Here is a 26,891-nt window from a genome sequence, read left to right as displayed (position 1 = left end):
AGATTAATAGAAAAAGTCAATGACAAATTATATTACATACAGTAACTTTCTATCTCAATGTCACTAGATTAAAACAATGCTTTATTGAATAAGAATTTTTTAGTAAAATTCTACCAAATAACATTATGTTAACAGCAGCAACCACAACAAAGATGTGGAAATGCATCATTATTTTCATGATGTCTTTTATTTCACATGAAGGTGTGGGAAAAAGGGCAGTTTTTCCTTCCAAATGCATACCTGTCTTTATTCTAGTCAAACCTGGTGTCACTAGCTAAGCATTTTTCTTATAAGAAGAGTAATAGCAGGAATAGGAACACAAAAAATATGCTACCTACAAAGGAGCAGGAATTAAACTTTCCCAGGAATAAATTTGTTGGAACCACATCTTTATGAGAAGGGAGAGAAAAAGCTAGTAGTATTTATCACAGTAAGTGGCTTACTAACTAATGAATTCTCTTTTTGTATCGGTCAGAGGAATAGTGTTTTCAGTCCATTAGTTTTAGTTACTATATCATTTCTCATTTGTGACAGTCTGATTAAAATCAGGCTGGAGTTACTCATTATCATTTTTCATACAGCACTTTCCAATCTAAAATGTAGACTAGTTCCAGAGGAGAACAAAGAAAATATAGTGATCAGATTAGTCAATTGAAACAGAACTGACAGACTACACATTCTACATTCTTCTGAAGCACTTTTTACCTTTGGACAGGAAGTATGTGACTACATTAAAATTGGTGTCATAATGATTTGAATTAAAACCCAACAGTCAAAAAAGTCAGGTATTGATGGATCTTCTCATTAAGAAAGAACTTGAAGGAAACAGTGAGATTGAGGGTGAGTAGGGTATTGAAACATTTATGAAGGAAGGATAGCAAATGGGTTCATGCCTCTTGGGAAATGTTTTGTGAATCCCAAATAACTGTTAGAGGCATATTAAATTTACACATTTGAAAGAGTAATTTACTGATTTAGCATAAATTAATGTTATATATAGTGCTTTACAATAATATTCTGTTTAAATTGATACAACCTCAGTTACTGACACTGATTTTAGAACATCTGCATTCTGGAAAGGAGTGGGACTTGGAAGTTATGGCTAGTTTAAAAATTAAATAACTGTTGTTTTTTTCTTCAATGCAGAAACCTTTAACTGTGTCAAAACCCAAGCTCTATTACTACTGCTAAATCATCACAAAATAATTAATTTTATTCACTTACATATAGATTTTCCTACGGAAATAATGATTTCTTAATATCATGACTTCCAGCAGACCATTCATATGGTTGTTCTGTACAGTTCTTAATAGAAACCAGATACCTAAACCAGATGTGTTTAATTTTCCCCTAAGTTATCTAGTTATTTGTGAGTCCAGATATAGCCTTAATATATTTGCCTTTGGCTAAAAAAATCACAGAAGTCATTGTCAGAATGTTGTTTCCCATTTCAGAGCTGTTCATGCTTTTTATTGGTTTACAGTAATGTTTAGCTTTCATTTTTCTGTGATAAGATCCTAACCTCCACATGTTCAGCCATTTCACTGAAGTGCCTTTCATCAATAAAAAAAGAACCAGCAACAGAGATGAAAGTACATCTTTGCCCAGCCCCCTACAATATACTGCATGTGTTGGATCTGAAAACCTTTGAATCCCACTGTGAAAGGAAGTAAAATTGACGTAGACTTTTTGGTCTGTTTTGCAGGATGACAAGTAAGCTGGGTTTGCATCGCAGATCCTCACACAGGAACCACGAGAGCATGTACATTTCTCCCCATGCTCATGAGTCATAAGAAGTTAAGAACAGAAATAAATATTCACTGAGAGGTAACAAAACCATCTATCATTACCTCATAGAAAAAACTGGGTTATTAAGATGAGCTTTAAAGCATGCATCTGTTTATTCCAGCTAAGCCAAGATACTTAAAAAACCTCTAAACCTGTCATTGATGTATTCTCCATTGCTGTGAATCTGATTTTCCAGTGTGAAGTTGAAGACGAAATGTGAGACCTCCTCGTTGCGGAAATGTTTCACTCGGGATGCATACTCATCTGACTGCAGATGTTTAATGACATCAGGAAACCAGACAGATAAGCCATAGTAGCTGTGAAAAAACAGAAGAACTTCAGGCACCAATCTTACTCATTCAGAAATCTGTGCCAGGTGTGAATGAGCAGCTCCTTTGACCACCTATGTGACGGAGCTGTTGCTCCATCAGAATAAAATCCTCCATAATATAAAATTTTTGGAAGATGCTGACACCAGAAGATGTCAATTTTTCAAAGGAGGTATTCCTAATTGGTCAAGTTTGCAACCAAGAACAGACTGACAAATACAACATTTTGTGGAAAGATACTGAATAAAACAGATGATCATAGTGTCAGAAATGTACATGCAAATGATTTTTATATCTGTCAAGACTATAAAAAATGGTTTCATCTCAACCACTCTTACCCAAAAGACAGGGTGAACCACACAGCTGTAAGCTTGATCGTATTATCCTTCACTGGGTAGTTGAAGCATCTCATAAATGTCAACCAAATCTGTAAATCATTATGAAACACCTTTATTTACATATCTTTACTTATTTTGAAAAATTTTCTTAAAGGCTAGAAGATATTTGATTCTTATTTGCTTGTTTCTTTTGGGCATGAGAGAGAGCAAATCGGCTCTGTTGCCACACTTCTTTTGATGCAGCCCAGAACATGATTTGTTTTCTCATCTGTAAGAACATATTAGTCTCATATCAATTCTTTTGTAAACAGTGTGGACTGTGTATAACAATTCAACCTTATTCTGATCACCTCAAACTTTCTTAATCTCTAGGCAGCTTCATTTTACTTTCTCACATAAACCAGGGATTTTCTCAGAAACATTTTCTTCTCACTTCCCAGTATTAGACAAACTATATTCCATAATTAAAGAGGGATACAATCAGAGTTTGATTTATTCTCACCTACCATGGCTAGAAATTGATGTCTGAAATATATGAGGAAAATGCTGCAGTACCCCAAGATCAGAGACCTTGAATATGGTATAGCAGAGCTGACTGAGAATGATGTTCTCATCTCTGTCCTTCTCTCCTTTCAGGGGGAAGGGGAGGGGGAGGGGGAGGGGGAGGGGGAGGGGGAGGGGGAGGGGGAGGGGGAGGGGGAGGGGGAGGGGGAGGGGGAGGGGGAGGGGGAGGGGGAGGGGGAGGGGGAGGGGGAGGGGGAGGGGGAGGGGGAGGGAAGGGAAGGGAAGGGAAGGGAAGGGAAGGGAAGGGAAGGGAAGGGAAGGGAAGGGAAGGGAAGGGAAGGGAAGGGAAGGGAAGGGAAGGGAAGGGAAGGGAAGGGAAGGGAAGGGAAGGGAAGGGAAGGGAAGGGAAGGGAAGGGAAGGGAAGGGAAGGGAAGGGAAGGGAAGGGAAGGGAAGGACACAGAATTACCAGACTCGGAGGTCTCAACACCCATCATGCAATGATGAAAGTGCTCTGACCCAGGGTCTAGTCTAGTGAGATGGAAAGATGTGTACCAACCAAACTGCAACTCCTTAAAAGCTGGTTTAGTAAGATGCCAAATGATATTTCAGTCTTCAAGTGCACCATTTTTGGTCAGTAATTGTAAAAGTAAATACTTCCTGACTTTTTTCTTTTCCCTGGGGAAAATGTGTCTTTTCCTAACAACAAAATTTTGTGACAAATCTTGGCTTGCAAGACTTCATGATAGTTCTAGAGAGCTTAAAATGACAGATTTTTAATAGCTGTGAAAAGACAGTTTTGAACTTTAACAAAATTAATTAATGAGGCCTATTTCAAATATTGTTGCAAGGCTCAAAGATACTCTGTAATTTTGGTTTTACAGAAAAAGTAACAAAATGATAAAAGCACAGTTCCAGCAAGCTTGTATTAAAATCTGAAATAGTTCTAAAATATTTTTCTGGTAAAACACTTGACAAACCTAAAAAATAAGTGCAGATACAATGCCTATAAAGGCATTATTTTACACAATTTATTAATGAATTTATCATTATTAACTAATGTGGCTGCCTTGTGTTCCTCCTGATAATTTTTCATCTCCTCATGTGTCACCTCCTTCCATACATACGTATTGATCCACATTCTCAATACACAGGTATTTTGTGCTGTTTATGAATATCACAATGTAATTATTAGCAATCACTTCTGTGAGGACCAATGCAGCATTTTCCTCCTCTGAAGCTGGGATAAAGCTCTGTGATTCACCTGCATTTTTTCTGTGTCAGGAAACCTAAACCTTACACTGGTTCCTGTTGCATGGAAAATGTAGCATTGCAGCTATCAACAGCAGGAGCTCAGAAAATCCATCTCATTTCTATAAGTCAATTAAAAAGGAAGAAGGTAATTACAGAATGAAGAGAGATGTTGTTACTTACACCATACAGCTCTGTGCGAATTCTCACAAAACACCTCCTGTACCAAGTTCCGGTATCGCTCTCTATTTCTATGAGCTCATCTATCTGCTTAGGTGTTTTGATTCTGGTAACCTAGAAATAAAAACAGAACAAAAATATTTGAAGTTTCTGGAATCATGAACTGCCTCTGGAGGAGTATGGGGTGTTTATTATGAGAGTATGGGAGTATGGGGGTTTATTACACCCCATCTACTACAAATGAGCAGATACTCATCCTGTGTCTAAACTAGACATGTTTTAGATTTATAAAGGAATAGTAACACATTGTAATGCTGAAGTCTTTATGAATGCAACTGTTTCAGAAAGCTCTATGTTCAATGAATGCTGGAAATAAATTTCCTCTGCCTACAATAAGCTGTTGCTGTCTGTCACATTCTTTTAGAGAGTTGTTGTATATACCTCTGATGTCACATTAATTTAAACCACCAGTTAACTGTGCCCAGAATTTGCCTTCAAATTGTTTCAGACTTGCTATCACAACATTTTTGGAAGTCTTTTGATTAAAGACACAGCAGTGAAAACAGAAGTATTCAAAATGTTATGAACTAGTAGCTGGACAACAGTTTTATTTTTATTTTTATTTTCTTAGTGTTAAACAGGGAACTCAATGAAGAGAGAAGGAGTGAGCTGAAATGATCTGGACGCATGTTATTGCTTTTATGACCAATCATCTACTTACCTGAAGTGAAATGAGATAAACAGACATCAGGGAAAAATACAGAATTACCAGAGAATGTAATGCATCCTACAATGTTAATTTTTACTTTAACTCTCTTGTGTAGCAGAGCCAGGATGTGTTACATGGTCTTTCCAGACACAGGACCTGACAAACTGATAGTACTATATGGTTTTTGTTTTAGTTTCTTCTCTGGTCCCAGCTTCATAATTATATCACAAAAGGCAGTGTATTTATCCACAGTTTATTTTAAAAGATGTGCGAAGAACAGGAAGAAAATTAATAAAATGGGGAAATGGACTGACACAGAAGGAAGGAGAGAGCAAGAGACTGCACATTTGGTGTTTGGCTGCAGTTTCTGAAATTAGACATACCTTCTGTTTCTTCTGAACAGAATGAGGACGCCCCCTGTGCCCTCCTCCACAGTATGCACTGTGACAGGACATCAGGGAATAGCAATATTGACAATAAAGCTCAAGTTGTGAGCCCACTGCTTTTGCATATGTATTCTATTTGAGATGCAACAGCAGCCTCATCCCATGAACAAGGATATAGTAAAGCTCACTGAGCAGTTTGAGGTACAACTGCCCTCATTTCTGAAGTACATCAGGTCACTGTTTTGCTAGATCATTACTTTATCAAAAGTCTCTAACTTTCTTGTCATGCCTCTTCCAATAATCCTGTCCACATCATTCCACTGATCTCAAGCTTTTCTTAAAATGCTTTCAGGAAATATGTTATACAAAAGACTGAGTCAAGTCCTGGGAAATTATCTGATATCTCCTACATACAGAAATCCTTGCATACCATGCCTCTGGGGCTTTTGAATCCCACTCTTGTGGGCTCAGGGACAACAGTTTCACCATACTGAACACCTGATTCAGTTGGAACTGGGGAGATTAGGGGAAACATATGTATCCTAGGACATTGTATGTAGGGGACAAAAGTTCCCTGGCCTTGGTGGTTCTTTAACATATGAAAAGTCCTATTGAGACAGATAATGGTCCTTCAGGAGCATGCAAATTCAGCATGTCAGTGTATGATGAATGAAAAAAAACCCCAAACCCAGAAAAGAAAGCCAATTTTAATGAAAATGATCCTTCTGTTTAAAAACAATGGTTAGAAATATGCAATGTTCTAAATTTTAAAAATCAATACTTGTTGCAAAGAAAAATATTTGCAGGAAGAAGAAATATTACATGATAATTGAGGAGTAGAGAAAATGTTGATTTTGGGGATGGAAGGCTTTTTTAAAAAAATTAAATATTTAAATCGCGAGATCTAATGAATAGGTATTTTAAAAATTCAGGAAGATAATAAAGTGTGCACATAAACATCTGATTCAGTAGTTCCATGATTGAAGATATTATCAATTTATTAGTGTCTGTTAGTATCACAGCTTTCAGGACAAATTTGTCAAAGTATGAAGAACTACCCTTTCAATTAATTCAGAAATCAGAACACTCTATTTTGGATTAACTCTAAACCAAACTGCTTGTCAGTTGATGTCATTTCTTCCTGAAGGCTTAAAGATAATCCCCTCAATAACATGAACAACAAGAATAAACATAACTTGTGAAAAAAGGCTTCTAGAAAAATATTAAATCAATACAATATAGGAAAATGCATAAAAGAAAATCACACTAAAACTATAAGTGTAATGGAGAAAAAGCCACATCATCTATAGAGTCAGAAAATATACTATTAAAGGGTGTCTGATGTAACTAACAACATGAAGTGGAGGAAAATAGTAAAGTGTAAGTCATAGAATGGCATTGGATAAGCAAAGGAGGACTATGGAAAGTTTAGGAGAAGTATGTGAATAAATTACTGAGACAAAATGTCACAATCTCGAGGACTAACTTAGAAAAAAAACAAACTAAAAGGATATGCCAAACAAATTATGCATAGGTTCTTTATGCATAAATTTTTCTCTGGGTTTTATGAGATGAAGTGCTGATGTAGTACAATAAGAGGAGAATGATGCATTTTCTAATTATATTAATGCAAGCTAAAAATAGGGACTTCTATATATGTCTAACCTTGACACACAGCACAGTATTTCTAATCTCAACTTGATAAATGGAGTAGAGTTGTCATAATGCTCAAGGCAGAAGCTGGCAAAATTAATGGCTGATCAATTTACAAAAGTGACTGTAGATAAAGTGTCTGAGTGTCACATTTTAACAGCCACAGGGACAAAGGCTTGCTAGACCACAAGAGCTGGAAATATCGAGCATGTGCTTTGTTTTCTTCTCCGCAGCTGCTTTAGGACGTGATTATGATTACGTAAAAGTGACGTGAGAGGCTTATCCTTCCTCCCACATTTTCTCCTAACACATTTCTGTCTTCTGCCTTGTGCCTAAACCAATACTAAAGGGGGACAGGGTCAGCACTGGGGCTGGCTGTGAAATCAGTCAATGAATATCAATAGTAGCAGAAAATAACCCCCTGGAGTCACCAGGAGCAGGCATATTCTGTCTGAGAGCAGCTCAGGTCAGCAAGAGCCAATTGTGATATTACACCATAGCTATATGGCATTAGGCAAATCCCTTACTCATAAATTAAATCAGAAAATAAAATATTAGATTAGGTGGGATTAGGGGTAGGTCACCAGTGTACCAATAAAAGTGGATTTAACATGGTAAATGTCCTAGCCAGCTTTCTTTCAAGTTAAATATAGGAATTCTTGAGCTTCTTTGTGGAGATGTTTAAGTGGAGTCAGTGGAAACTACATCCAAGGCAGCAAACTGCAAGTCTCAGTGGAATATAAGTTATATGGTCAGATGGTCATTCCTCAAAACTGCCTGCAAATGCAGAACCTTTAAGAGGATTTCTTAATTGAGTTATATGTGTGTTATAGTAAGAAGAAATCTTCTAGAAGAGGAAAAACATCCCACAGGTACTGCCACAGCACTGCACAAGCTGGAGAGCCTGACTGGATTTCAAAGCAAGAAAGTGCTGTTTGATCCTACTGTATCCAGGAAGTCAAGATTGTTGTGTATAGTCTTCATAAATAACAAAGAGACCATAAAAAATTCCATTTTTTAATTGGCATTTTCTCCTCCAATAGAAACCACCCATCAATACTTTAAATAGGGTCTTATAATTAGGCCTCAACATAATTAACTGGAGTTTGCAATACATTTTGAGAATATTAAAAGTTTGAAGTTACTATTTTATAGAAGTGAAAATGTAGTTTTTAAAACCATTATTCTACCTGATAAGAATGGAAAAAAATTCAAAATCCTAAAGACACAGCAGCTAACTAATTTTGACTTCTATGTGCCTACTATTATTACTAAGGGTCGAAATAACACTCCGATGGAATCTATAAATTATCTCGGTACACCAGATAAAATTATCATGCTGTGGCTTCATACACCCATGAATATCCTGGCCAAAGGCTAATTTCTTAGCAGACATTTTATATATATAACAATTTCAGTAGGAATTCGCAACACTTATTATTTAGGTATTTAGAGTGCCAAAAATTGGCTTAGCCATTTAGAGTATTAATATTGATTCCTTAAGCCGTCCAGACCTCACCAATCAGGAGGCTTGCTGATGTGATAGGTGATTAGCTTTAAAAGCAATACTCACAGTGAAGACCTTCTCAGGCTGACCACGAGCACGCATGTTAGTGTCATGAATTTGCTTGAGTATCATCCAAGCTTCATCATGTTTTCCAACCTAAATATTACAACAAAACATTTCAGTACAACATACATACAAATTAAGTTACTCACTATAGCCCCTGAAACTTCTAAATGCCTGTTTGGTAGGGGTCATGGTATAAAACAGAAATAATTTTTTTGAAATTTTGGAATAATTTTGAAATTTTGGAATCTAGAAAATGTTTAGGAAGTTATACCTCCAGCAGGAACCGTGGGCTCTCCGGCATAAAGGTGAGGGCCACCACAGAGGAGACACAAGGCAGTGCACAGACAATCACAAACACTCGCCAGCTGTGGAACTGGTAGGCAGAGCCCATGCTGAAACTCCATCCTGTGGAAGCAGAAATTCACAAAATGTAGACAAACAAGGAGTATTATATGCATTGTCCTATACATGCTGCCTCTTGGAGATTCAAAATGACAACTATATTTAAATGAAGCCTGACTGATATATTTCCACAAGTATCAGTCATCTAAAAAATAATTTTACATGTGACTTTTAACCTTTTGCATGTGACTAGTCATGCTGGAAAGTGGTTGCATTATGGATGAAAGACTTTCTTATGCAGGGATAAAGAAGTTTCTTTCAATTCTCTTAGCAAAATCTGTGTTAAGGTAGTTATGTGAACCAAAGAGGGATGTCATCACCGTGCATAAGAATATGCATACGAAGAAATCGTTTTCTGTGAACAATGGAAATGGAGAGACTTAAAAATCTACACATAAATCATATATTTTATGGAATTACATAGCTTTCCTTAATATCAACATTTTCTACAAAGTTGATTTCAATACTCTTAATAAAATTCAGCCATGTGAAACTGGAGGGCTGGTAGTTCAGCATTTTAATAAAATATCTCATTGATTGGTATATTATGGCTGGACTATTGAAATGTTATAATTGTAAGAAAACTAAGAATCTACAGAGAAATTTTCAAGTAAAATTTTCAAGGATAACTTACTAGAAGCTGAGTAAGATAAGAATAATGGTGAAGGACAAAAGAGTCCTTTTGAATTCTTGTATAATGAAAGAACTGGTATACTGGATGAATCTATTCTTTGCTACCTGGACTTTCTAGGCAAAAGACGTAGCTAATTAAATCTGTCTGAACATCAGTAAACAACTAGTAGGATGCAGTACCAAATGGCCTGTTAAATTGTTCTCCAAAGGAGGTATTTATGCAAGAAACGTAAAGCGTGTTTTGGAACGTGAAGGTTCTATGCTGTGGATCACAAACACATTATTGGGAAAAAGATTTCTTTGTCATATTAATGCACTAACATACTGTCACATACTGAAAAATACTGTCAACCTGTGATTCATTTTTATTCTTTATCAATGTTTTGGTGAAACATCTTAATCAGCAGATGTGGGAATGTGTTTGTTTCTGGCCTCCTACAAACTTCCTGTGTTTCTGCAATTATATCAGTTTGCTCTACAGCTTTTTAGCATGGCCACCTTTACCTCAGGGAGAAGGGGATAAAATCAATAATAGTATTGACAATAATCTTGAGATCCCATGTTACTTTTTTTTCAAGTAAGGCTCCATATGGACATACTTTACTGCTCAAAATGTCCTTCCAACTAAACAAGGATTTACATTTATTTAAATTTTATTCCAAAATAAAACTTTGAGTTTGGAGTTAAAGTTTACAAATAAGCATGTAAATAAAACAAAAACCAAGACATAGAAGTGTATTAGAATTCACTCTTTTTAATTTTTGGAAAACGTTAACATTTCATCTCATGGAATTTCAAGTCTTAAATAATGTGGGTGTCTTTTGCATCTAAATTGTGAAGAGAACAAAATAAAGAAAGGTTTACAGTGTGTTAAGGAAGCAATTAGAGACCACATCTGTGTCTTGGACATTGTGTACATATTTTATTCTAAGAATTAGATTCAAATTCTTCATTACATAATTTAAAGTAAGGCACAAAATCACCTGATGCAGAATTTGAAAAATAATTTTTTGGTGAAGGTAATTTTTGGTCTGATCAGTGAGCTGATCTGAATCTCTGGGCAGCTGTGCAAGCTGCAGGGAAGGCAACACAGGATGGGTGTTTTCATCTTTCAGAACATTCAGCATCAGTCACTGGCTTTTGTTGTTACTAGAAACTGTTCCAGAAATACTTGAAGCCACTGGTGTAGTTAGGCAATCTGCCTTTCACAGCTCCAGTTCATATTTTGTGAGATTAAGCTGTACAAAGGGCAGTTCTGCAGTAAATGAAATCAACCAGGTTTTATACCTGTTATAAAGCAGCAGCAACATCTTGTACTCTGTATTCAGTCCTGGAAAATTCTCTTGGTAAGTTATTTTTAGTTGTCATTTATTAATATAAGTGAACCGTACTACACTTAATTAAAAGCAATAAATGCACTGTTCATTCTGCTGTCATTGTGACAACCTACAAAACATCATTTTTATTCCTCAAAATACCTGAGGGATTTTTCAAGTGAAATGTTCATTATAGTTTTTATTGGTTTTGTTCCATCTTTTCCAATATGTACTGTATTAGCTGCTGCAATTCATCTTGTGATTTAATGTATCTGCTGAATTAATGATAAAGAGGAATGTCAGGATTATAAAAAGCAATTTGTAGAAAAAAACCTGGAGCTGCAACAGAGCTTTCTGGAGGTTGTTCCTCCCATCTATTCCAACACCAGCACTAGATCAGCAAAACAAACATGTATTCCAAATGCACAGCAAGTTTGGATTTATTTTTATATTTAACACATCCTTTTTCCCCAGGTCATGAGCTAATCTGGATAATGGAGCCATTAGTGCAGTTCTGAATTTAGCTCACAAAGTGGCTTTCATTCCTTTTGTATGCAAGTCTTGAAACTAAATGAAATTGTGTTCTTGGCTGTAAGTCAACCTCCTTCTCCCCTGATTTATGGGAAAATAGCAAAGGCACAGCAGCACTACATGGCTGCATCCAGAGCCCTGCTCAGCAACTGGAGCCAACCTACACCCTTGCTCCCTGGCTATGCTGTATTTGAGAGTCATTAATCTTGAGAATGGGGGCAAGTCCCAGTGCTTTATAAATTGCAAAACATTTGGCCCAAATGCATCTTGGGGTAGTGTATTGTAGAGCAGCCCAAAACCTGTGATGGGTGAATCTGAACCTGCTGCAGGAACCTGCTAAATACCACCCTCCTGCTTTCCTGGCTGCTGTGAATCACAGACATGGCAATCACTGACTACAGAAACACAGGAGCACAAATCAAAACGTACAAGATGCTAATCCGTATCCAATCACCAATTTATGAGTTGAACAAAATGTCAACAAAACTTACAAAACGGCATACCATCAGCTCCATAATATTAATGTATCAAAAAGATACTAGAAAATGCTTGCTCCAAAGGAGAGAGAAAAGAAAATTTGTCATAGACTTTCTGAATATATAGAGGGAAACTTAAGATGAATTCTAGTAATATATAATATTTGATAAACAGCAAGTCTCTTCAAGCATAAGGATCCTCTCTTAGAGGAGACATGTTAAGAGAGAACAGATTTATGGGGTTGATTTGCTTAATTTTCCACAATAAGGGTTGCAAGGAACATGATAGATCTCTAAAAATTCATACATGTTACACTAAATTGCAATGTGGGCAATGAAAACACGGGTGTACACAGGCACTGTATAAATTCTGGCTGGCAAGGAGGCAGTTTATATATACCAGAGGAATAAAGTAGTGAACACCTTTCTAAGACACTGAAGTTGGCAAAGAAAATCCTATCAAATATTGTTATTTTATGGTATGGTTAGCTAAAGACCGAGCATTTTGACAATTTTTGTTAGTCATTCAGTATGAATAGGAGGAACTAGTTTCATGGCAGTGTCATAAACTGCCAAAACCCGACTTTTCATAGATTTCTGTCTTTTACTAGATCAAAGGAGGGAGTAGATGTAAAAACATACTTAAAAATGAGATAGGGGAGAAAGAGAACTGAGGAACTTGGAACTCATAGACTGCACAGTTTCTTCCAAAGAATTATTTATATGATTTTATAGCTTTTCTTATTTCTCTTTTATCACACAACTCTTGGTTGGATGCCATCTTTCTAGCCTTCATTCTCAATGTTTTTGTTTGAAATATTTATGGTAACCAAGCATGATTGCTCTAAATTGTCACTTGGTGGCACTGTTACTCAATAGAAATTAAGCTTAAAACTATTGCAGGAAGACTTTTGCTATTGAATGCTGCTGTTTTGCAGAAAAGCTAAAGCATGTTTATAAGGACTGAAAATATTTTGAAGCTTGCATCATTTAAATACCTTATAATTGTACTTAAGTTTTTTCTGTTTAATTGACAGTTTTCCAAGTTTAATTGTCAGTGTCATCCAGGATTTGTGACCATATATTGTAGTGCTACTCATTACAATAAAGGTGAAACATCAGTGAAATTGAAAAAAAAACTTCAGGTAAGCTCTGCAGCTGAGGAAGATCTGATACACATTTTTACAAAACTGGATGAAAGCCATGATTTTATACAGTCACAGAAACGATGTTTTCAGAATTTTTCTATGTTGTATTACTGTGAAATTCCAGCAGTGCAAAGTAGAACACTAGTCTTTTTTGTGATTAAATTATTAATATCACATGGGAAAAGTAGTGTTATTTTTAGCCTGTACAGATAGTTAGATACTCTACAAACCTGGTCTCAGCAGGTCAGCTGCTGGTAATTTCTGAAGAAAGAATATGCAGGCTGTGATGGAAGGAAATTAACAAAGGCGCACAGTTCTCTTGCTAAATGCAACTAGCCCTTGAGGATCACCAGTTCAATGGAAGAATGTAAAAGTGTTCAACAGATGTATTTTGCAAACACATTAGACTCAGAGCTGGTCTGCTGACACTTAAAACTGTGATGAGAAGGAACAAGGCATTTTCTAAAGACACATTTCCTCTGTCTCAGAGAAAGGGATTTGTAAGCACAGACTCAAGTCACTCTGTGCTGGCATTGACATCTATCTGAAAACCTTTGAAAATCAGGTCTCCAGTCACTCCAGTGGCAGTATTTTCTATTCAGACAATCCCTGGGACAGCTGCAAGAAGAGCCAATCTTGCATAGAAAACAATTTGCTCTCAAATGCTGTGAAACACATTCCTGCATAGCACTGTAGTCCTGGTGTAGTAATTCTGATCTGTGACATCAGCAGCCCACTTTTTAAATTTCTCTAACAGCTGCTGTAGAGCTGCCCTGAAAAGTTTTGCTTTTTATCAAGGAGGAAGTTTGTGTATCCTCATACTTCAGACAATTATATGATATATGTGCCCAAAATTTGAGGTTTAGTAATGACAAGCAAGGCTTTCACTTAATCTTATATATGCTCTGCAGAATACTGACAGAGCTGTTAGGTTTGTTTCCTTGACATGGAAATGCTAATGTAGGAGGCCTGATAGGAAAAAAAGAACCCATAAAAATCAGTTTCAAATCAGAATATTTAGAACTGCTGGGGTGGAGGTAGATGTAGGGGGAAAGTAAGGGAAATTTATAAGTCATTATGTGCATGGTTTGAAATGGTCTGTCTGAAATCTGACTTCCATTTGGCCCTGAATTATGGCTGTATTAAGATGCTGTGAGTCACAGTAGTCAATGCAGTCAAGAAGATAATATGTAAAATGAAGGAGAGATGAACAGACTTAATCATATAAGAGAATTAAAGCAGTATCCCTTGTAAGAGAACTAACTGAAGGTACCAAATGGTCTGGTCATGTTATTTATCTGATCTTGGCAGATGCTAGAAGTGGCAAAGGGTGTGTAATTACCAGTCTATTTTTGATTATGAAATATGAATCACTCTTGCCTCCCTAGTAAGTAAGTACTAAAACCTGTAGGGTCTTGAAGAAGGCTGTTTCCAGTACTGGGTCTAATGGGAATGGCTCGCCTGTGTCTTGAGTTGAACAAAGGAAGCTATTCTTTCACTTCATTTTTCTTTACTGGGAAGGATATTGGGCCAGCCAAACAAAACAGAGACATGAATATGACAAAATCACTCATTATCCGTTCATATGTTATGAAGTCTGACAGGGCAGAAGAGAAGCTATACAGAACCAGAGTGCAAGGACTTGCAAACTAAATTGACCATTATAAATTTTCTACATATTCACCCTATATACTCTCCTTCAGGGGATTATCCCAAACATTCAGAAGTTATAGCTGTTCCAATAGGTATAACAAACAAAGGCAAAAGACTAAAGAGCATTCACAAGAAGCAGCTTGTGGTATTTTCAGAATTGTTTTTGCCTCTTCAGCCCTTGCTATATGACTGAAAAAGTATGATAGCAAGAGCACTCACAGTTCACAGAGCTGGACAAATTCCATTTTAACTAATGTAAAGCAGCACAAAAACAAATTATCACCTCTATAGAAAGCAGCATGTTAAAAACAAAAAGCTTAGTACAGTTTGCAGGAAACATTCCTTCTTGAATGATAGCTGTAGGAATTAGCTGACATCAAAACAGTTGATAGGAGATAAAGATTTCTCTGCCTCTTAAGTTATCTTGCACAGAGGCATACATGTTGTTTGTTCAATTTAGATTGTCTCCAAGCCACCACCCTCCATAACATCATCCATATATATGGCAAGCTTTTAGCAATCTGTAGTGTTTTACTGTGGTTTTCTGTATATTTATATAATGCATCTCTAGCTATAAAACAGGAACAGTAATTCTTACCCAGGTTAAATCTTAAATCAATGCTGTAACACCTCAGTAACACTGAAGAGGTGTAAAAATAAGATACTAATCAGTGCCAAGGTACAGATAGTTTTGTAAGAGACTGTACCATTAAAATCCCTTAAGAAAGACATGGACATGAAATGCAAAGCCATTATTCCATAAGGGGAGCAGGAAAAGATAGACATCATGTTTTGAGGTGATTTTATGATGATAATTTATTCCCTAATCACCTGCTTTATACCCAGAAATGGCTGCTGTAGCTTTGGGAAGGCCCAGGAGTAGGGCTGGGAGCCTTGGTCTCCTGCACAACTTGGTTCAAACCCTCACTTTCAGTGTGCTACAGTCAGAGTGGAATGAGGCCACATCGTTCCTTTTGTTGGATTATGTTTTTGCTAGATTGCAGCAAGAAGGTTATGGTTTTTTCTCCCTTCTCCTAGTCCAGAATGGTCTCAAGAGTTTTGTTTTTTTCTCTCTCTTTTTTTTTTTTCTTTTTTTTTTTCTTTTTTTTTTTCTTTTTTTTTTCTTTTTTCTTTTTTTTTTTTTCTTTTTTCTTTCCTTGAACTGTTTCAGCTTTGGTTTGTCTTTTTTTTCTGTCTCTTCGGGGAGCAGGCAGGGGGCTGCTCCAAACCCTAGAGCTCAGAGAAGCTGAACCAAGAAAAAGGTTGAGAAAGGAAAAGACACTAAAACCACACTAAAAGCAGCTTCACAAACTCCCGTTCTTCCCCTTTCCTGAGATGAAGAGGACAGCCACCAACTCTGCCTCCCAGCCACTTGGTCTGCTTGTTTTTTTACAAAAATTTCAAAGTTTTGAAATTTCAGTATTTAGCAGTTACTCAATCCTTTTCTGTGCCTTGTGGGCACCCTTTTGGTATTGTTTTTTTGATTTTGTTTTGGTGTTGTTGTTTTGTTTGTTTGGGGTTTTTTTTGTTAATAGACAGTTTGCTTTTTTTTTCCCCAATTTCACCCGCGGGCATTCATTTCTCATTGGCAAAAGGGTTTACTGGAGCCCTTCTCTTCAGAGGAAGCACTCATTTTAGAGTGTTTTCTCCTAATTTGTCTCCAAATTGAGACACATCAAATTTGTTCAAAGCTTCTACGTAGTTTCTTCATATACCTGCACCTCATTCCTAAGAAATTTAGGGCTGCTATCCAATACATTTTTGACCCAGGAGATGTGCTTGGCTGATGTGTGATTACCACACAGAACTTTGTAAGCCTTTCCTATACTGATCCCGACTTCAACAATTCATTCCACCCAGCAATATGACTCTTCATGAAAATAAGGACTAAGAGTAAAGCTTTCCACTTAGAGGAAAGGAACAACAGATGCCATTGATGAGGAGTGAAAACAGGTCTGTGATGCTCTTCTTCTGCTTGTTTAACCTTGGCCACTGAGAAGTTTCCATCTTCAAGCAAGGGAGAAATAGCAGAAATGTTCTTTGGCAAGACCATCTTACTGGTGTAATGTCTCCACCACCATGCAGGATACCATTTTGCAGCTTAGGAATTCTGAATACAATTGCAATGCAACTGTCCTATAGGATTGGAGACCTGCCAAAAAAGCACTTCAACACAACATTGCAACATCTTGACTTTGATCACCATTAAGAGTTTTTCCACTGCCCTGTCATTTTATCAGACTTCAGACACCCATTACCAGGAATTGAGCCTGAGTAACTACAACATGGCTTTATTCTGAATGCAAATATCATTATATTCCTTGAGAAGCAGGCATATGCTCCTTGGTTAATGAGCACAGATTTTGAAAGCTGGCTAGTGCATATTTCTAATTTTCTGCCTAGATGTTAAATCTGTGTTTCTAAAATATTCTACTTTGTGCATTCTCAAAATAATTTTCTTCCTCTTTACCCCATAGTTTATAAATAGTTTACAGATAGTTTACAAATGAGAGCAAAATCTCTCCTGAAACTTAAGTGGATTGCATATTTCTGAAATTTAAAAAGAAAAATAGCATGTAGCTATTTCAATTAAGTAAATATGCATATTACAGGCTAGAATGTCCTGAACTTCCCTTATGTGCACTCATGGCCTTGTTCAGAGTAAACTGTCCAAGTCTGCTAGAAATGAGTATAGAAAAACACAGGTCTACTTTTGTCCAGGGCTCAGGTGCAAAACACGAAAAGAGCTGTGATATGTAATCAAAAGTTCAAATGTTTATTTTCCTTTAAGTGTCTAGTTTTGTCACATTTCTGCATGTAAATTAGATTTAGAAATTTTTCTCCTTTTAGTTAAAAACCTAATATAACATTATATGGCACCATTTACAGACAAAGCAAATATTTTTGTTACTGCTCTGGTGCTCTTTTGTATATATATTTTGAATCTTCCTAATGCCTTTGTAATGCCATTGGCTTAAGGAAAAAAATTAATGCTGAGATGGTTACAGGTCAGTGGTTTATATCCTTCCTGAATTTAATGACTACCTGACATTTTTCAAATGTATTTGTAGAATACTACATAACTAACTAAGGCTACCTATGGAAGAAAGATCCATTTATCTTAATTTTGTGTGTGTGTGTGTATCCACGTGATCTAGAAGCATTTTGTGAAAACCTTGCTATCATAAACCAGCAGTAGCTGAACTTTCTTAGTTTGACAATCAGATAAAAGTGAGCATAAAATTTGAAATACATTTTTCCAATACGAACAAGATCTATTCAATAACTGCATTAAGTTTACAATGAGACTTAAAACTGTAAAGATGATGTTTTAAGTACTCTGATATAAATAAGAATAGGCCACCAAGGGTTAATACGTAGCTGAAAAATCTCATTACAAGGCCTGTGGCACATAATTGATCTGACTGGCTGACTGAGTCAGTGGCCCCAGAGATTTATGTACTCATGCATTTCTACATACAAGCCATTTCCTGGCTCAGGTCTGGCTCTGTGCAGCTGTTCTATGAAGGCACTTCACAATCTGCAAAACAAAGAGTAAAATCTGCTAGCCACAACACTGACAACATCACAACTTAGAGGCTTGTCAGTCTAAGAAAAGGTTATGTCAAGCTTTCCAGAGATGATAGTTCAAACAGATGCAATTAATGTCAGAAGTGGGGGAGGCAGCATGTTAAGAGATGCTGCTGTCGGGGCTTCAAAATAACATGGCCAATGTTGGCACAAAGACTGTGCAACCAAATGTCACTGAAATGTGCTTCAGACTTTGTATGAACTTCATTTGTATGTAACTTTAAATTTTTGGAAGGTTTTTTACCTCCATTCTCCTATGTGTGCTTAGTAGTTTTCCACTATTTTGTCTAAGAATTGAAAAATAGCTTTGTATTAATTTTGAGGCATCTGTTAGGACAGTGCTAAAGAGTACAGTAAGAGTAAATCATTGAGAGCAGACAGAATCCACTTGTATAAGAAGACAATGTAAAATTGTCAAATGTCCTGTGCAGTAGCCACTATGAACAAAGTCTATAAGGAAACACTTGTCTGCAGTAAAATCCCCTCATCCAGTTGTCCTACCCATACACAAAATACAGATACAATGATACCTACGTGTTTTTTTGTGGTGCCCTCAACTGTCTATCCACGGCCCTGAGATCACAAATGGTGCTGTTCGATGTGATGAGTTGTTGCAGACACTACTAAAAGCAGCAGTTAGATGTGGAAACTAATTGAAAATGTAAGTGTTCTTGTCCTGCTCCAGGACTCACAGTGATTTATGTGCCTCCGGACTAAGGATATTTAAATAATGGGTTCATGGAAAAGGAGGAAAGAGAGGCAATTAATCAAAAAGGACAATCAGTAAAAGGCACAATGAAACACTGTAGCTTATGAAAAGAAAATGGGGCGTCCTTATCTAGCTTAATGTAGAAACAAAATATTAATTGAAATGCTGTAACAATATTTGAAGAATACCAAGAAGACATGTCTTTTACCAGAGATACACATTTTACCTTTTGTGCGCTGCTGCACGGTAACAACAGAATATCTGTGCAATTCAGAAATTCTTTCAAAAATTAAGTCTATTATATTCATTAGTTTGAAAGGTGTTTTGAAAATCTGATTTTCAATGAGCAGTTCAGTGCTGTGATTTAAGACTTATTTCCTTTTTTTGCTATTTCACTAGCCTCTTGTTTTCTCTTCTTAAAAATAATTTTAAATGAGAAGGAGCAATATCCTGTCACTGTGAGAGAGAAGGCAGACTATGCAAGTACTTTATGTGATCAACATATTAGAGCCAATATGCATTCTAGAAATTATCTTCTAGTCTAACAGCAGTCAGCTGAGCAAGACTGGTAACATTTCTGGCCTTTCTGTACATACTGTGAAGCATTGATCACAAGTCTTGAATTCAAGCCTTGGTCAAACTTTCAACAAAATATTTTTTGCGCACTTAAATCAAGTACTAACCATTCTCAGTCTGTCATAGTGGCAGTGGGGTGGTGGATTTTGTCTATGAACAGCCACAGTGTTTGAAATGCAATTATCAAAGGAAACAATGAAAATATATTAAGAAAACAGAGAATTCTTTCTTTTATACAGCCTCATTACTTCCTTGAGAGTCTAGAATCATAAAGGAATCAGATATTTGTATCAGACGGAATTTAATAATGTTTCTGTGGGAAAATAAAACAGTACAAAAGCCTTACCTTGATTTCTTTATCTGCAATTTCTTACTTTTTTATTATATGGCATTGCAACTTTCATGAAACAGCTAAGAGGGAGACCGAACTTCCAATACCTAAAGTCAAATTGTCCCAGTACAAAAAAGAAAACAATACCAACTCTAACAGCAAGGGAGGAAGAGTGAGCGGTAGAAAGCAGAATTTCTTCACCTTGCCCAGCACTGAAGCTGAGAAAATTGGGAATGGAAACCTCAGCCTAGAGCCCTCACTATGAAATCTTAATGATTACCACTGCTCAATTTATACTGTTTTCTGCTGACATCTTTGTAAGGTGTAAAAACAGAGCTGTCTTGGGAATACTAAGTGCACAAACACTGTAAGGGAGGTAGATCAGGTCTTGCCATATTTTTGTGCAGGTTCCTCTCATACAAGTATGAGCAGAAAGAATATAGTTAGATGCTGTATTCAGATACTCTGGTAAGCATGGATTTTTGAATAGATCACAATGGAATTACTTTCACTAAAGTATGCATAATTTTCAAAAGAAACATAAATTATTTTCCTTTGAGAAAAAGTACAACCAAACTTCCTGGAAAAAAAATCCAATGTCATTTGCAATTGATTTTGTTAATTTTATTTTAAGGGCAACTGGACTGCAAATTGAAAAATTATATTCCAATTGTATATGCAATCCCTAGACAGAATATATTATTAAAGTGAAAAGAAACTGTTACTAAAAGGACAGCCACTAAGTCCTTCAATGCAGATAGCTTTACAAACCATAGAAATAATATGGAAGTATGGTTAATGAATATATACTGTTGTATTACGTTCCAGAGGAAATTAATGTATTTTTGTATATGCCTAATTACATTAATTTTTCATATGTAGTAGAACAATTACCAAATGTAGGTTTTTTTGTGATTTAACATTAAAAATATTAACAAAGAAATCTTATCAGATTAACATCTTCCTTGTTTCTAAAAGTGAAAAACAAGGTTAATGCCTGATACTCCTGGTCAGTCTGGACAGGTTTCTAAAGCAGCTTTTTTAGTCTGGTTGTAATTTTCCTTAAATTATATTCAAGGCAAATTCATTGTGTGAAACTGACTTTTCATTAAGAGCGAGGCTGGGAAGTTGACAATTTTATTGTCATAAGAATGATTGACTATTACTATGGTTTCTGTGGAAAATTATGTTTATGGCATTGAACAATGATGTTTATGACAACACTCTGTTCACCTATGTGTCAGTTCCTCCACGAGCATTCTTTGAAACCATTAATCTACTTCAATCAAATGTCACAGGAAGTAATACTCCCAAAGATTGTCAAATTCTCCAAGGCCTTGCGAAATATGCTGCCCAAGCAGAGAAGAGAGAGTCCATTGGAAGATGAGGGAAAAGGCTGGAGATCAGTGGTCCCATCCAATCCATTGGCTTTGGCACTGGTCTGACCCAGGCCTAAAAGAGTTGCCTTCTACCTGAGAGCAGCTAGGCCAGAGCAGGGCTGTCTTGCACCAGGGTGCATGGTGAGAGTGTGGATATCTGGGTGTTTCTTATACCAGCCTTATGGGGGAAAGAAAGGAGAACTATAAAGACTGTAGCAGAAAGGGACAAAGAAAAAGCAAGGACAAACTGAAAGGACTGTCGTGGTACCTTGTAAGCAGCACAGGTAAAGAGAGAGAAGAATGGAGTTTGCCAGGATCAGAAGGTGATTGACAGAAATCCCTAGGAAACAGCCCCATATCTTCCTTGCTCACAGAAAAATTTGCTAGATTTTTATTCAACCTCTCCACAAACATATTTTCTCTTTCACTCTCAACCTAAAGTACCAAGGAAAATGTTGTATTTGAAGCTCATTAATGAGCATCTTTAGTACTCATAAAGTAGATGTGCTAAAAGCTACTTAAACTTCTAGGGCTTACAAATATAAACATTGAAATGACCAAATCAAACTCTGCATTACAGCACAGAAAGTAAAAAACCTAATAAAGTGACTTGTTTTGCTCTCCTAGCTGGATTTGCATAAGCAGCTCTTCTAAATTCTGCTGTATTCTGTCATTATTGTTCCTCAAGATGAAGATTTTTTTAAAGTACACATTCAGTGTAATCTAATTTAATAGGATTATTTCAAATGAGGAACGACTCACAAATAGAAGTTGATAACTTAAGTTAACATTGAAACTGCCTTTACACACTTCAATTAACTCAGATTGAAAAAAGGTATAGATAGAGCTTCATCTGCAAAATACCTGATTAAGGCATTGCATTAATCTTAATGCATTAAGTATTTGCAGGGGGGAAGCAGAGAACATTGGGAATCAATCACTTTTAGAGGAATGTAAAACAGATCAACAGGTGTTGTGTTATGTATTAGATGCCTTTATGTCTGATCTCATCAATTTATACAGTATGACACAGTCACATAGCAAATGCAGGTTCAACCTTAGCAAATCCCTAAGTATTTTAAATTTTAAATTATATTTTTCACTTGTTAAGGCTGATTCTGAAGACAGAAGATATATCAGAAAGGAAATTGTATGAGGCAAATTTGAAAATTTATTCATGGTTTTAAATTTTGGTTCACGTTTCCTCCAGGTATGAAAAAAAGGAAAATATATTGATTTCAAAGTCTGCAGATTTCTTCATGGGCTTTTTACAACTGAAGAAACCACTATGGTTCTCTTCCCCAGGCCATTTTCTTTGGCATTTCTCTTTGTACTGGACAACTGATAAAATTCATATATCTTCTGCAAAAACTAAATTCTATTTCTATACTAGAAAATAGTACCTTGGGTCCAACTTTTTTTCCAAAAAGCTGTTGTTATGGTATGAATTTGTTCTGAACTACCAGGAAAAGGAGGATTTTTAGAGACATGTTTGAGGAAAATAATAGGAAGGGAAAACAATATTAAGGGGTTGGAGATTTTTAAATTGAGAGTCCAGAATTTTAAAAATTAAAGAAGGATCAACCTATAAATTTCTTTTTCTAGCACTGCAGGCTTATTTGGTCAAGAAGCCTTCTGCTTCCATTTGGAGTTACCAGCCAGAATAATTCGATAGACAGGCATTTCCTTGTGTATGTTGGGAATATTCAGTGTTCCTTCTTTTTCTATTTTTTAAAAAAATGCTAATTTTTTTTCTTCATTTGCAGTTTTCTGGTCTAACACAGGGTGAAGGAACAGTATCTGTTTAATAGAACAGGGGTGAGGGCACCTTGAGGGGCATCTGGAACATCAGCTTGCTCCAAACCAGAATCAAACACAGCCCCTGCAACAGGAATTTCAGTGCCTGAGGTTTCACTACTTTCAAGGTAGTTTCATTCAGATGCTTAACCAACAGACCATTATAAAATCTTTTTCATTACCTGTACTACCTTCCCTTGACAGAAATATCAGCTCAGTCTCTGTAAACCCACACTAAACAGCCCCTACCACGCAAAAGGGTTCAGGTCTGCTCACCAGAAGTGCTGAAAGATGGATGCCTCCTAAGATCCTTCTGCTTTTATTGCCCTTCAAGCACAAGTACTTGCTGTGCCCTAAGCCTCTAACCCACAGATAGTACGTAACACTAGCGTGGGAATTTTTAACCCAATACTACCACTACCATGTGACACTGAGAAACCCTTTAGCCCAACAAAACCCAGAGAGAATAAGGGAGTTAAAAGGTTTTCTTTTTTTATTGCTGCTCCGCAGTTTTAGTCCATCATGTTCTCAGTTAAATCTGCAGCAGGCTGAGAGGTTAATTCCTCCATTAACACTGCCTGATGCTTTACATGCCGTGGGCTGCACAGTGAGCCAGGAACTCTCTATCTCCTCATCTGCACAGTTGCTGCATGCTGCTCTGCTGCCTTGCCTGTTTTATTACAACACAGTTCATCATGCTTTCAAGCAGAAGGGGATTTCATTGCAGTTTTGAAGATAAGTTTATCTTTTTTATCTTCAGTTGGGTGACACAAAAATGGAGCAAACGTGACATGGAAAATACAACAAAAACTGTTCTCAAGCCATCATGCAAAAGGGTGATAAAAGGATCATTTTCACTGTCAGTAGAGTAAATTTTTTCAGATGAATTTAACTGCTTTACTGCAACAATCTTCTACTACAAAATGAGGAATATGTTTCAGACCACTTTGCAAGCCACTTCTTAATCTAAAGAAAAAGAGATTGGTCCATTCTCCACACAGTTACACTCAGATAGAAACCATTATGGACTCAGACTCCTGCGCCAACAAAAATTCTTATCTAATTATGGAAAGAAGAATTAAGAACAGTCAACAGGTTTCCATTGGTAGGTCTAGTGAATTTAGCATGGTTCTAAGCTTTAGTTTCTTGTGCCCTTGGCAACATCCAGTGAATGAAGATTCTGTAAATATATTTGGCAGTTCATGTTAGTACTATGCAACAACTGTATTTAAAACTTAACTTCTATCCTCTCTAAATTAAGCCCCAGTTTGTCGTTTAATCATATTGACAGGAGAAAAGTTATAACCAAAAACCTTAAGAGAGAATAGAAATTAATATATTTTATAGACCAGGAAATGAATACAAAAAATTTCAAGTAGGAGACATAATTAAATATTTTTAAATTAAAAGTTATTGTTAATATTTTAAGGGCAATGCTTTGCAAGTCAAGAGTGAGTGCATTATTTGGACACCTCTATGTCTGTATTTTTAAGTTCTGTGCTACTGTAAAGAACTTTACCATTTGTGACTAGTGACTACCTTATAATTTGTAATTCTGACTTTTAGTCACAGAAAAAAACACCGGTTGTTTGCTGATGCAATAGAAAACTCTGCTGGAATAGAGTACATATTAATACATTCCCACTCACAACCAGAGAGACACATTATACCAGGCAAGAAATCTTCACTTCTGAAATGGAATATCCTTTCCTTAGATTTCTTATTGCTTACCTTAATAAACTGCAAGTAGTGATTTTTATGTCTAGCACTGAAGCATACTATGTTTTGAAATTGTTTTTTACTTTATTTTGTCTTATGGTATTTAACAAATATTTTTTCAGGTGGAAAAAGCAACAAGACAAATAAGAACAACAACAAAAAAATCAGTGCAGCACTCCTTTTTTTTTGCTGCTAAAGAAAGAAGAAATGTTTTCCCTGTAGTGACACTGCTTTAGTGTAAGTGTATGGTATTAAAATGTACTGCCATGTGATGTTCTAAAAGCACCTCAGTAAAGGATATAAAGTTATTTATAAACTCTACAAGAAATTAGACAACCTATGTAAATCAGTCTGTCATAATGTTTGCATTTTTCCACTGGAAGATAAAAAAATAAAAATCCATGGGAAAGCAGAAAAGTACTTGGCATCCAGAGCAATTTATTACTTGGGGGAAAAAAAATCCATATTGTGCCTTTTCAGCACAAATTCCTCTCTTTGTTTCCAGCAATTCAAAGTCGAAAGGCAAGGTTGAAGATATAGATTCAGGTTAAGTGTACTGAACCCTAAAATTAATTTTAATGTAACAGTCTAGGTATTTGATTAGTCTGCATTATTATAATTTATTTATGGACATTATCGCTTGCTAAATGTTCCCATCACTTTGGGCAAACCTTCACAATATAGCTTTGATAAACCTCGTTGCTTGGCTAAAGAAAGCTGTTTTGGATGCCAGCTTACTCACAGTGCTGCTTTACTTCACTTGAGACCTGCCAGAGGGAACTGCTTGAGAAGCTGATTTTTAAGAACCCCTGAGCAGTCTCAGCAACCCTGGAGACCCGTGAGCACTTAACTCTTCTAAAAGGCAAGCCCGGGAGACAAAGAATTGAATCTGTACCTCCATATTACATTTAACTATGTCAGGGCAATTAAAGAGTTCTTTGACAGAGTAGCTTCTATTTCATATGATTATAACTTCAGCCACTGCCTTCATACATACTTACAGCGTTTAAATGTACTGTGTTACATGTATCTGTTTTTACACCACTAGAAATATCTACTAAGAAACATTCAGTACAGATTTATTCTCAGACTAATTTCAAATTTCAGCACTGCAAACATCAAGAAAACCTCTTACTCTGCTTCTCAAGAATGTTTAATTCATTTAATCTATCACTGTGTCAAAAGGACTGCTAATTTGACATTCCAGCAATTTAAAATTTCTCTGATGCAAATCTCCACATCATCTATTTTCTCCATATTTAACAATAACACCAATTAAATTGTCATGTGTACAGGTTTTCAGTGTTTTAAAGAATCAAACTAAATGTGGATATTGGTGAAGTTTTGCATCTTGCAATAAATTATTTCTTATTTGATGTACAACCTATTCCCACTGTGTACTCCAAAAGGAATTAATTTGTTTTTAACAGTTAGGTCAGTAGTTCAAGAGCAGACATGATGACTCTTCATTAAGCTGTATTTCAAGATCTTTACTTTCATACTTTCATTTCATAGAAGACCTCCAAATCACAATGAGATTTTTCTTTCTTCTATGGCTTTTCTTACCATAGTGAGGAATTATTGCCCAAGCCATTGCAGAAGCGTAGATGCCACCAATCATCCAAAACATACAGAGCCAGCTCAGGTGTTCACCTCGTTTCTCCCGAGCAAGCACTTCCGAAAAATAGGAGAAGACTGTTGGCATAGCTCCACCAATTCTAAAAGGAGATACAGATCATGGATTAAGCAAGGGAGTAACAGCTAGAGAAAGTTTGAACAAGTCCATAGCAGCAGTCATCAGAAACCTCAAATACAAGCAGCTTCTCTGGCAAGTACTTTTTTCTCAAATCACACCATGTATTGGAGAACTCTAGAGAAAACTTTCATAGGTTTGGATGAAATTTTTGTTAAATATTTCCT

The 26,891-nt window shown here is 36.3% G+C and overlaps 1 protein-coding gene across 1 annotated transcript in view; it reads right to left on the bottom strand.

The window, feature by feature from the left end:
* The window catches only part of SV2C (synaptic vesicle glycoprotein 2C), a 108,950-nt gene that overhangs the window by 15,044 nt on the left and 67,015 nt on the right, over nt 1-26,891 (bottom strand). Inside the window, exons 4-9 of the mRNA XM_023943653.2 lie at nt 26,538-26,689; nt 8,982-9,115; nt 8,711-8,800; nt 4,393-4,503; nt 2,456-2,544; nt 1,941-2,105 (exon numbers count right to left, since the gene is read on the bottom strand). Coding sequence (XP_023799421.1) covers nt 1,941-2,105; nt 2,456-2,544; nt 4,393-4,503; nt 8,711-8,800; nt 8,982-9,115; nt 26,538-26,689 — 741 coding nt within the window. The remainder of the gene's footprint in view (nt 1-1,940; nt 2,106-2,455; nt 2,545-4,392; nt 4,504-8,710; nt 8,801-8,981; nt 9,116-26,537; nt 26,690-26,891) is intronic.

This window comes from Cyanistes caeruleus, chromosome Z (assembly GCF_971803275.1).
Source record: "Cyanistes caeruleus chromosome Z, bCyaCae1.hap1.1, whole genome shotgun sequence".
Taxonomy (NCBI): Eukaryota; Metazoa; Chordata; class Aves; order Passeriformes; family Paridae; genus Cyanistes; species Cyanistes caeruleus.
This window is presented reverse-complemented; position numbering and strand designations above follow the sequence as displayed.